Source organism: Grammomys surdaster, unplaced genomic scaffold, assembly GCF_004785775.1.
Source record: "Grammomys surdaster isolate TR1022 unplaced genomic scaffold, NIH_TR_1.0 146, whole genome shotgun sequence".
Lineage (NCBI taxonomy): Eukaryota > Metazoa > Chordata > Mammalia > Rodentia > Muridae > Grammomys > Grammomys surdaster.
The window spans coordinates 9,389,595-9,402,589 of record NW_021604604.1 but is presented as its reverse complement, the minus strand read 5'-3'; the positions used below and the strand labels follow the sequence as shown (position 1 = coordinate 9,402,589).

At 40.7% G+C, this 12,995-nt stretch overlaps 1 protein-coding gene across 3 annotated transcripts in view; it reads right to left on the bottom strand.

Annotated features, from left to right (window-relative positions):
- The window catches only part of Mindy3 (MINDY lysine 48 deubiquitinase 3), a 72,531-nt gene extending 59,827 nt beyond the window's left edge, over positions 1–12,704 (bottom strand). For all 3 annotated transcript variants that reach the window (XR_003711050.1, XM_028764831.1, XM_028764832.1), the window contains exons 1-2: positions 12,421–12,704; positions 3,269–3,348 (exon numbers count right to left, since the gene is read on the bottom strand). Coding sequence is in view for 2 of the 3 variants with exons in the window: in XM_028764831.1 (XP_028620664.1) it covers positions 3,269–3,348; positions 12,421–12,514 (174 nt within the window). In the remaining variant the exon portion in view is untranslated. The remainder of the gene's footprint in view (positions 1–3,268; positions 3,349–12,420) is intronic.
- Positions 12,705–12,995: the final 291 nt, after the last annotated feature.

Genomic DNA, 12,995 nt, shown 5'->3' with positions numbered 1-12,995 from the left:
GAAGGGGAAAATCCCACTATTAGAGTAATCACTTTCTCACAAGAACTCATAACTTCATGAAATGAGTCATCAAATTATATGATTTGAAAGAAAAATGAATTGATTTCTAATCTCTTATTGACTATGTCATAGAAAGCTGTGGGGTACAGGGCAGTGCCTTCTTAAGGCACAATGCAGTAGACTTGTTTAAATGTAGGTTCTTGGGCTCCACCTATTGACTATGAATCCCTGTAGGGTAAGTTATCCATGGGGGTATTATAGGACTCTTTATACACTACTAGGAAGCAGGATGAAGACTGCTTTTAGTCAGAAGGGCCTAAGCTTGAGTCTTGATGCACTAATCAATTCAACAGAAGTGCTAGGACAAACTGAAGATTTCAGAAAGGATTCTATGAGAAAGTGTATACTAGGCACTCGGCATACTACCTGGCCCCGAACAGGCCACCAAGTCAAAGAATGTGACCACCCCAACAGTAAAGTCCTATTGTACTAACATAGAAATAAAACAAACATGATAGTTAAGTCTATGCTATCGTCAACAATCTCATCAACAATCAACATAAATTAACTCCTTTGTGTAACTACTTACAGAACAAACTTTGAAGGTAAAGCAGGGTATTTATTTCACCACTAACACTACTGCTGTTGGCATATAACACTGCCTTCATAAACTCTTCATAACTACTTTTGGAAGAAGGAATTATAATGCATATATTAAGCACTATATTTTCTGTTTTTCCCAGAAATCAACAGTCATAATCAATACTTTTATGAAGTTCCAAGATTCACTTGTTATGTTAACATTTAAATTTTGTTACAATACATTAGGTTGGTTGCAACTTTTGCTACTATAAATGGGTTTCTTCATGAAGAAAACTTTTTCTGCATGAAAGGTTGTTTTTAAAGAGAGTTTCTCAGAAGTACATTATTGCATTAAGAATCTATATTACTATAACTCTAACCAGTCTATAACACCTTCACAGAACCTTAGTTAAATCTGAACTAGACAGCAATATTCAAGAGTGCCAGTACCACTCCACCAACATATGCCTTGACAAGTTTACATCTAGACAGTTAAAAAAAAAAAGAAAGAAAAGAAAATAGAATCAAGCTGCTGCCTGATTTTTGCTGGACTGCACTCAGCAAATGTCTTTATTCTTTTCTTGTCTAGCATCAGTGTGCCTGCTAACAACTACCTTGTGATGTCCATTTGACCTGTGGAGACAGTGTTTTTCTTACCCAATTTGTACTGATTCACTGTTAAAGACAGACAATATCCCTTAATAATAATATTTACTGAAATTTTTTTCTGAACTTAAAGTAATCCTTTTTCTTAGAGCATTTGGACATCAATGGTTTGGTTTCTTAAAGATCTCTTTGGCACATGGTAGATGAACTAAAATCATTTGTTCCTCAGTCTGCTTGTCATATTGGTAGTATCTATACAATTTTATTTTATTTCGCCACAGGTTAGAGTTCCTTTATCACAGTATTAATAAATCTTGGTAAATTCTTATTTAATCAACCAATTAGCTGTTTAATGTTATTGCTATGTATACTTTCTAGAAGTATCATAGTCTAATCTTAATAGTTCAAAATGTTACTGTTAATATTTTGACTTACTAAGTTCTCTCCTTACTCTTAATGATTTAATTTTGATGCTTAAGTAGAAACAAATAAGTTTACTGATTGAAAATATTGGCATGTTTCTCAAAGCAAACCCACTGTGCTAAAGGTTTGTAACAAGGCAGTGAAAATTTTAATGTTAAAGTTATCCCTTGTTTATTTTTAATATACACTGAATTTTAAATGCCTGTAATCTACCTTCTGATTAACTATATCCATTGACCTCCAATCCTATACCACTATTACTGACCATAGAGACTATTTCTAAGTGTAATACACATGACAGGGCAAAGGTCTTCAAATTCAGACAAGATTCCTACTGGTACCTAAAAGTTGACTCAGCAAACTCAGGAAAATCGATATAATAATAATTAGTAGTAGTATATTATATATATTTAAAATAGTATATTTAATATAAATATTATATATAATATATTACAAGTAGGTATATAGTATATATTATATAAATATATGTAATCACAGAATATATGAACATTCTATAACTGTTGTTATATTTAAATTTTTACTCTATATAATTAACCACATTTAAGCAAGATTTAGACACTCATATTTTTCTTAATAATTTTACCAATGTGAAAAAAATTTCTTTATTCTTTGAAGAAGCAAAAACAAGATGATCTATGGAGGTATGTTTTGGAACAACTCAGACTGTTTTTCATTTTTTATTTTTTTAGATTTACTTTATGTGTATGAATGTTTGCCTGCATTTTTGTATGTATACCACATGTGTCTGAGTCCTTTGGAAGAGTAACAAGTGTTCTAACCCACTGAGCCATCTCTCCATTCCTGAGATGGCTTTTCTTTTACAGAAAAGAAAAACTGCCTCATTTTAATTGTGTGATGTTAACATATGGATGACAATGTTGGGAACTAATGTATTATGTAATCAAGAGTTTAGAAATGTATCCTTTGTGTCCAGTGTGTAATTTGCATCATTTCTAATTAAGTAAACATTTTAAAGTATGAATAGCTTTGAGGTTACACACTGATAGTCACACTTATAACAATAAACCAGAAGCTGTTGATTCCAGCAATTTAACAGTTTATGGTACTAGTCTGTTATGAAATTCAAAAACATTAAGATTTAAAACAAGGTCATTCTGAAAACAAAACAAAACTCTTTGTACAAAGGAGAAAATATTCTTTAAATTGTGTTTGTCGCTGGTTGTAACTTACTTAAAATAAAAGAGCCAATCTTTACCCACTTGTGTTTAGCACTTAAAAAATGTAGGCCATGAAAGCATGCACTCATCTTCAACTTCTAGAAACATCTTTGTAGATAGAATAAATGATAAAGGTCTAATTGCTATGAGTATACCCCTTAAATGTATAGATCTTATAGGATCAACAGGCTCATTATATTATACAAGGAATCTTTATCTCTAATTCCTAATCTTCTAAAAATCAGGGTATATCTCTTACTTTTCCCTGAAAACTGTGAAAATGCTACTATTGTAAGGACTTATACGTGCTCTGAAATAAAGAACTTATCTTTATTTTAGTTAGAACTCTATGTATAAGTGGTTGTTCTATAGAGTACAGACAATCAGAAAACAAAGGCAAGTGCTAAACTTTCGAACAAGTCCCTTATCTAAGGAGTTGGTAAAGTAGTCTATGTTACCTGAACAGGTGCAATAACAGCACAGGGGCCACCTTCAAACTGCTCTAATGCAGATCCCTCTGCTTCACTAAACACAAACCCTAAAAACGAAAGCAAGCAGCAAGGATTAAAAAGAATTCCAGTAGCATCTATAAACGAATTGTTTGTGTACTTTGCTTTGAGATCATTGAGATCATGTTTCACAACAGCAAAATATCTACAGTTATTGGAGAGAATGTCTGGTCTTTCAAAAGACCAAGAGGACTCTGAAAAATGTTACACAACTACTTTCTCTTCTCCAAAATATTTATTCTCTCTCTCTCTCTCTCTCTCTCTCTCTCTCTCTCTCTCTCTCTCTCTCTCTCACACACACACACACACACACACACACACACACACACACAAACAATTTCACACCAAGCAAAGGTAAAGCAGACTTTAACAAAAGGACATTAAGTTTGACTTTTATTTTATTTCATTCTGATGAATGAGATTAGCTCACACTTGCCAAGTGCATACTCAGCGCTAAGCTACACCTCTAACCTCTTAAGTCTTACTTTTACATACTTTAATTTGCTTGAAGGAAGACTAGAAATCCAAACACCCTTTTCTAGACAGTGTTATTATTGATGTTGATTTCAACCCCTCCCCTCTTAAAGATAATTACTGAGATCACTCACTGTAAGGGAGCAGGGGGCTAGGCGGTAGCCAGATTTACCTACTTCATTTCAATGCTTGAGTCACATTCTGTAATTTAAGAACTAAATGGCATGATGGGTAGTAAATGTTCACAGGTTGGCTCTACCTCAGTTTAAATATTCCTAATCAGCATTAACTGATAGCAGCTAAAGGTATGCAGATGGCCTTGGGACAGAAGTCAGAAGAATCCACTAGAAACCCTGGAAAAGTATCTCCCTGAGCCTCAGTGGTCTTATTTTTAAAATGTTCACTTTCAATTCCAATATGCTAAGGATCTACTGAATTTCAATAATGGTTAAATTTAGTAACCCAGACAACATACTGGGTTTGTTTATATTTCATGAATACCAGATCTTATATGTGCAATTCAGAATATATTCAAGATTACTACAGTCTCTGGTCTACAGGAGCTGATGATCCAGTTGAAGAGACATGTAAGTAGGTAATACTAAAAGTATATGTTAATGTAACAGAAGAATGAAGGGTGTCCTGGATGCAGAAAGAAACAACTCACTCTGCCTGAGTCAAATATTAACAGATGAACTGGAGGCTGATTATGGCAGGGTATTTGGCTGGGAAACAAGGGTAGGCAAATAATATTCAAGCAAAGGAAGTATCAGTATTAAAGGGAAAAGAAGCAGGAAATGCTGATAGATTGAAGGGAAATTTAATGCAGTTGAAGGGCAGGTTAGAGGTAGAAAGAAGCTTGAATAGGCAAAAGGGAAAAGAAGGGGCACACACTACATAGACCTGGGTGAGCCTGAGGGAGCTCTGGTTCTTGCAGGACTATAAAGTTTGCTTCTTTTGTAAAGGATGGAAATAGGAAGGCTCTTTTAAAAGTGCAGTAGAGATATAACTGACCTAATAAAAGCTACTTTTCTAAGGAGAGGAAGCGCTATTTTCAAATGGTATTACTCCATGTAAATGGAACATGCTTGATATAGAAAAAATGAGAGTTGCCTCTGAAGTTTCTTCAGACCAAAAAAAAAAAAAAAGACAAAAAATAAACCCCCAAAAAACCCCACAAAAGCTGAAGCTCCAGAGCTTCTCCCCTTTAACCTCTCTTTCAGACATCATCTAAATGTTTCACATAGTTTTTAAAAAATCAGTGATTCCACCAAGAAATCCACCGCACACCCTCCCTCTTGGCTTCTCAGCCCTATCCCAGACATCTATATGCAACAGCCCACCTTTCTCAGTGCAGTCTCGGCAGATGTGTTCACTGTAAATCCCTGGCTGCACCAGCTCACTCTCCCGATGCCCACTGTTGATCCCTCTAGGACGCTCTTAAAGGCTCCTCTAATTTCCCAGAGCATCAACTAAAATCATGGCCTACACTGAAGAAGAAACCTGGCCTTGTGCATTCTGGTCCTTCTGTAGCCCATTAGCCGGTTTATTCCAGGTCTCACTGCAGCGTCTTGTAACACCGACGCTCCCCAGGCTCTGGCCTTGGGATTAGGATTTTTCCTTTCTGTATGTTCTCTCTGGTAACAGGCAGAGTTTTATCTACTCCTAATAACTTCGTCTACTCCCTCAACTTCCATTACTGACTGTAACCAAGAAATCCCCAAATACAGACCAGACACAGAATCTGAAGACCTTGTGTGGCCTTGCACAGAGACTTCAGTCCCCCTGCTGGGATTCTTTCAGACATTCCTGTCCCCACCTCTCAAGTGTTGGGATACAGGTATGTTCCACCACACCTTTGTACATAATGCTCCTTCTGCCTGGAACACATGCTTGCCCTTTCTGAAGAAACTCTGACTCATCTTTCAGGCTTCTTCCTTCCTTTTGGCTCAAGGCTCCAAAACACATCTTGAATGTGTGCTGTATCTCATCAACTTTTAGTTCAGACAACTTGCCCTCTCCCCTGGAGCACTGATAAAAGCTTCCAACCACTCCGCCCAGACCATCTCCTTAATCCTCCTAGTCATCTGGGCTGCCTGGAGAGCACTTCAGAAATGGAAAGCAGATTTGGTCACAATGTGCTCAAACTACTTCTATGACTCTTGGTGCAAGTAAAATAAAATCTTAACTCCCTTTTCTGGTCTACAGGCATGGTAAGATTGGCCAGTTCAATGGAACTTCCATTTTACTTTTTCTTCTCGGCTACGAAGCCCTTATTAATGCTGCTCTTCTCTCTCCATGAAATGCTTCCTTCTACTTTGGTCCTCAGTCTTCAGGATTCAATTTAGATGTGAACTCCTTAGAGAGACTTCCCGGCAAACCTAAGTATACTCCCATGCCTCACAGAGTCAGCGTTTACCGTAATCTATATTTATGTTAATTTATTATACAGGTATCCATGGCTGTTTTTACCATATGCTGTATACTCACTGCTTGTTAATGTAAAGGGAAGACAATCAGGGGTGTTTGCTTCTACAATGTAAAATAGTTCAGTTTCAAACATGCAAAGCAGCCATCACTACCATGTAGAAGCAGGGATGTTGGACCTCAGGGCAAGCTTTCAGACTATAGATAGCAACTACAATCATCTGGAACAGATCAGCACAGTGAATGCTAACATGCACTGCAAAGATGAGGAAGCTGAGGACATTAAAAAATGAGCAGAGGCCAGATCAGCAAGGCAGGATAACAGCTTAGAAAAACAGGCAAGACAGAAATAGCAGAGGTTCCAGAAAAGATCAGTTAGCTACAAGAGGAGTCAGCGGTGGCATGTGCTGAGACCTAAGTGCTGGATCAAGCTTGCCACTGGACATACTACAAAAGAAAACTCAGAGCTAGAGAACAGCCAGACTTTAAATGACAGGAGAAACAGCAGAAGCAAACTATTTGTTGTACAAGTTCCAGAGAAGGAAAGAGGGTGGCAGGATGAAAAATTATTTTGACACTTGATGACTAAGCTAAAAGAATGAAGGGTATGAGAGAGAGAGAGAAAAAAAGGCATCTGCTTTTAATCTCAGCACTGAGGAGGCAGAGCCTGGTGAAGTCTGAGTTTGAGCCCAACCTGGGTCTACTTAGTGAGTTCCAGGCAGCTAGGGCTACATAGTGAGACCCCTCCACCGCCCCCGCCCCTGCCCCCACCTCAAAAAAACAAAACAAAGTGAATGAATAGATGATAGATAGATAGATAGATAGATAGACAGACAGACAGACAGACAGAAAGAGATAAATGGGGGCCTATGCAGCGACTGATATGGGAAAAAGGAAATTGGAGACCCATCTTACAAGAGAGCCGAGGCAGTGAAGCACAGCAGCAGTGTCGACCAACCAGACAGAGGCTGTCAGCTGTGCCCTCCTAACCCCCACAGACTTATAGTGCTAGAGCCTGGTGCAAGGGACCCACCCAAAGTTAAAGTAGTTTTCACAACACTATCAAGACATTATCTGCCTTCATGTAAGTTCATTAATTTTTAAGGGTGTAATGGGATCCTGAGCTCAGAAAACATGAAAGCTGGTGACCTAACAGATATAAATCTTAGAAAATTTATAAAATGAAGAAAATCAAAGCCACTGGCTGGAATTGAGGGAATGAAGAGGTGAGAACTGAGGACTTGTCTGGATGCTGGTTCTGGGATATACAAGGACAGCTTGTTGGGGGTTGATCTGGAGCTGCTATGTATTCAAACGATAAATTCTCTACCCCAAGATCTGGTGCTCCAAGCTGAGCTAATTCCCATGTATAGCAAGCCTTTGTTATATGAACCTAGAGCTCCAATTTAAAAATAATTGGCTAAAAAGGCTAGAGCCTGTGATTTCGAGGTAGAAGAGAGGTGGGACTTGAGGATCAAGTGACAGGTCTCAGGGGAGACTGGGAAGGAAGGAGAAAGAAGTCAGAGAAGAGAGGCCACCAAGAGAGAGATGGACCATGAGCACAGGGATGAAGAATGAAGCAGGGAGACTCAGCTAAGGTGTAACCACTGTCTGCTGATGCCAAACAGGTTTACCCACAATACCCTGGAGCTCCTGATAACAGTAAGTGGGGAGCTGGACGTGGATAAGATGGCTGGGAAAACATGGAAAGTGTTGGCTATCTAACTAACTAAGTGCTGGTTATCACATTAACACAGCCAAATGTCAGTCCGACCTAGGACAGAAGCAAAGCCAAGAATCTGGGGCCATACCATCCAGATCCACCTGTCCCCACACCTTCTCTTCTGCTAAGCTGGGCTGGGCCTTGTTAGCACTTGGATAGGAGAGTTAAAGCCAAAAGACCTTCACTATTTGTCCAAGGAAGGAGTCCTGGTACTGTATACGACTGGGAAGGAGTGAGGCTCTAGAGACTTTCAGTTCCTGTAATAAACATCAAATTAGGAGTGAATCCTAGCCTTCCTTAAAGAGTCCACCAATATTCAAAGAAGTAAAAACATTACTAAAAATCCTATCACTATAATGCATCTATCAAGAGCCATGGAAAGTGCTTACAGCTACAGTGAGTTGTTTTATTTGAACATGAGTTTGTTAATATATGGCTACTTTTCTTGTCAAAGGTTTTTTTCATTCAAATTACTTCCTAGATTTAAAAGAAATTTGCTTACTACAAAAAGAACAATTTCTGATTAAATCTAAAATCACTCATCTAATAACTGATTTGACATAGAGTTTTGTAACATTTGTAACATATTGTGTGACACAGTGAAGACAGTGATGCTGTCCTCAGTTTCATATTTATAGCACCTAATTTAAATGTGGGCCAGGAACCTTTTTGCAAATTTTCAGTCTTTATTCTCGTCTCAACTGTACATATACACATTCCTCCAACCAACTGGACAACTAAGGGTTCTAAAGTCTTAGTAACCAGTGTAAAACCAACGGCACAGACTTGGTTAGATTACTATAAGCCAGATGGTCTGGGCTAAGTCAAATATCTAAATGGGGTCCCATTTTCCTTAGCTAATAGTGTTAGAATAGACACATTTACCCTCTGTTATCTTTCAAGGTTATAAACCCTGTATAGCATAACATCATATTACAGATATTTAAAATCTTTGAATTAAAGAAACTATATTATATATTTAAAGTACCAAGTAATTAACCCTCTCCTGTGCTTGCACATTGTGGCTTTTAAAAAATTGCTTGTCAGGTGAATTAGAATTTAGTTATGGTAAATGAAAAAAAAAAACCCTAAATTCAAACTTGACCTAAAGGATCTAGTAATGAATTGTGTGCGTGCGTGTGTGTGTGTGTGTGTGTGCACGCTGCTGTGAGAGGACATCTTGCAGAAGTTATTTTTCTCCTTCAAGCCTGTAAGTTCTGAGGGTTAAACTCAGGTGGTCAGACTTGTTGACAAGTACCTTTCCTTACTGAGCTATCTTGCTGGCCATTTTATATTTAAATGATTTCTCACCTTTCATTAAGATAAAAATATTGTTTTTCATATTATATAATAAAGACTGTCTCTTATTCTTGAAAACTTCCAAATCTAATTTTAATCAAATACGGCCCTGCCCCATCACAAAAAATGATATCCCCATGTTAAGGTGCTATAGATAGTACCTCTGTTTCCACCACAGCTTCAGGTGAAATAATAAAACAGGAAGTTTGGAGGAAGGGACAGTGTGCTTCCTGAGCTCCTGAGGAGAGCTACACGCTAAGGCCAGGAAAGCACTGTCCGCAAATGCTTCTTAAAAGATGTTTTGGGAAAGCTGTGCCTATACTACCCATGACAGCTTTTGTGCAGCAGCAGAGGAACACACAGAAAGAGAAAAGTCCTTAGCCCTTTGCAGGGAGTCTACCAAACACCAAGTTACACAATCAGCAATGAAAATTGAACTCTTAGTACATCAAATGTCCCCACTGGTATGATCAATACTACTTCTGTCAGACAGAAGACACCAATTTGGGTTCTGCTGGGATATGGTCATCATGACTACTTCCTACTGTCTCCAATGCTAATAATCCTGCTCTGCTCCACCTTTCCCTCTGGGCTATAACAGGGACCATCTGACACTGTCTACACTCTCAACCACAGCAACCAAATCAACCTAAATACAGAAGCTCTGTCTCCTTTGCTCCAAACATTCCAGTGACTCATTCATTCAGAATGTGGGCCAATGTCCTTTTAATGGCTTATATGACCATATTACTTTTAGAATGTTTATTACTCTCCCCTTCCCACTGCCCCCTCCAGCCATACTGACCTCTTTCCTGGTCCCCAACCAACAGTCCAGTTAACATAGGCACCAAGACTTTTATAGGGGAGAGAGCCTGTGTCTGGAACACTTTCTTCAGATGCCTGCATGGCTGGCTTCAGGGACTCAAGTGTTTTCAGGACTCTCTGTCCCCTCACCTAATAACCACTGCAGGTGCTTAACGTTTGCTCTGCCATCCCAGGGCTCTGGACACCAGTGTGTGGTTTACAGGAAGAGAAAAGAGCAAGTGCTGCCAATGAACTAAAAAAGTGATAACTCGTTTTCACAAGGTAGGCAAACAACCAAGAGAAAACGGAAACAAAAAACAAATTGTCAAACTAGGAAAAAAAAAAGCCAGTTTGTAGCGGCAAGACATCCGAGCACCCAGGAGGTCAAGACAGGTGTATCTCTGTGAGTTCAAGGCCAGACAAAGCTACATGGTAAGACCCTGTTTCAAAAACAAAAGTAAGCTCAATTCAAGCCTTTTATTAAAAGGCTTATTGACTTTAAACAAAATTGGAGATCTGGAGAGATGGCTAAAAGCACTGGCTGCTTGTGAAGTGGACCCTGGTTCTATTCCCAACATCCATATATACAGGTTCACAACCATATATAACTTCAGTTCCAGGGACTACAAAACCCTCTTCTGGCCTCTGTATGCATGTGGTGTACATGCATACAAAGAAGCAAAACACTTACATACATATATTTTTAAGTAAAAAAATAAAAGCAAATAAATCTTTAAAGGATTGCTCAGAAATAACCCAAAAAAACGCATACTTCTTTAGCTGAAATGGATTTCCAAAACTAACTAGTTTTAGCTGAAACTGTGGCATCAATGAAAAACTAGCAACTATGTGCTACCCTGTTGGTTTATTTTAACAAGCAAAGCAAAGCAACATAGTAGCTTTACGAATGTAACTTCACAAATGTAATCTCTCTGTGTGTAACTTTGCTCTACGCTAAGCATTTTATACCTACATCTTATTTTCCAAAGACTGAGGTTACAGCTGTCAATTCAATGCAGTTATCGACCACAAAGTCAAGCCACTTTACTAATGCAGGAAGTCAGTGCCCTATGACTACTCCCATAATCCCAAATGACTACCACAGCAACATTTATTATTGCCCTCTGAGAGTAACTCTAAACATCATTAGACTAGCAGAGGAAGTGCTTCGATCCATATTCCTTTAAAGAATGTAACGAACAATATCAGACACTGTCTCAAAATTCCGGATGCTTGAGGTCAAGTGAACAATCTTGCAGCGAGCAATACTGTGTTTCCATTCAGAGCACCACACCTAACTACATTAATTACAACATGAAACTGGTTTCCGGTATTAGTCACCTGGATGTCCACCCTCCCAGCCCCCCTCCAAAAACATTCCAAACACTGGTAGCTTAAAGCTCACTTGGAGGCTGGAGGTGTAACGATCCTGACAGTGGTACCCACTTTGGTGTCATACACTGCAGTCCCAGGGCCCCTCCCCCCTTCACTCCTGCACCAGGCCAGTCTAGACTGGCAGAGGCACGGATTCTTTTGGCTTCTCCCCATCAAAACCCACATAGAGCAGTGCTTCTCAACCTGTGGGTCGCGACCCTTCGGGGGGTCGCATAACAGTAGCCAAAGTACAGTTATGAAGTAGTAGCAAAATAATTTTATAATTAGGGGTTACCATAGCATGAGGAGCTGTATGAAAGGGTCGCAACATTAAGAAGATTGAGAACCACTGGAACAGGGGTACTAGCTCAGGATATCTGACTGGCTAGAGCGATGGCAATAGAGGCTAACGCAGAGGACCCGAGGTGCCCGAGCCGGGTTTGTCGGAACTAAGTCCTGGATCTAGAACTGAGCGCAGAGTCCCGAGGGTGGTCAGACAGAGCAGGGTTACTGGGATCAAGCTCTGTAGTAAAGAGTGCGAGTACCCGAAGACTAGAGTTGTACTAGGACCAAGAGCCGGTACTCGCAAAGAATGCGAGTGCGGGAAGCCGAGGAGCCGGATCTGGGCACTGGGACCAAGGTCTGGTACAGGGAAGGAGTGCGGATACTAGAGGGACTGAAGCCGGGATATTAAGCGCGAGCACCGGGAAAGAGTGAGGGTACCAGAGGGGCTGGAGCTGAGATGCCAAAACCAAACGGGGCTACTGGGACAGAACTCGGGTGAACGCGGGTGGCCCGAGTGCCTAAAGCGTGGTTACTGGGACCAAGCACGGGTACTGGTGAAGAATTAGGGCATTGGGGCCAAGCGCCAGGTACCGGAGGTGATGGGGCCAAGGCGAGGTGGTGGAGCGAGGGTACTGGGACCGAGAGAGACGTCCGGCCCCGACTCCCAGAGCCCTAGGTGAGCGGCTGGAGTTGGTACCCTGCCCTGCCCTGGTACCTTGCGTCCAGCGGCAGAAGATGGTGTCCGACAGTCCCGGACTGCTCTTGGTGCCCCACACCAGCTCCAGCAGCTCTTTGGTCACTTCGGACATGATGGGGACTGGGCAAGAAGAGGGTCTTTGCTTCTCGGACTCCGGTCCCGGAACATAAGGAAGGGGAGGCTCGAGAAAAGGGCAGCGGGACGGCGGCGGCCGGACGCGAACGGGAGGCCGAGAGAAGTGAGGGCAACGCACTGCCGGCAGAGACCGCGCCTGTCAAGCCCGGCGAAGCCGCAGCTAGGAGTTTCCCTGCCGGAAGCCGCTTGACTTCCGGCTTCCTTTAGCCCCGCCCCCGCAGAGGGCTGGGGAAAATCTCGTCCCCGGAAGCGGAAGTGGGGAGAGCTTCTCAAGCACTGGGGTACTCTGATTTCTTTTGGGAGCTGTCCAGTTTGGGGATAGTTGGACTATTGACTTTTGCACTGCCCTACCAGGGGCTGAGAGATCCCCTTCTCTCCTGGACGCTGTTCTGCCTCTTTTCTTTCCTTTTTAACAATTTTATTTCTGTTCTACTTTTGTAGCAGGCTTTGAGTCTCTC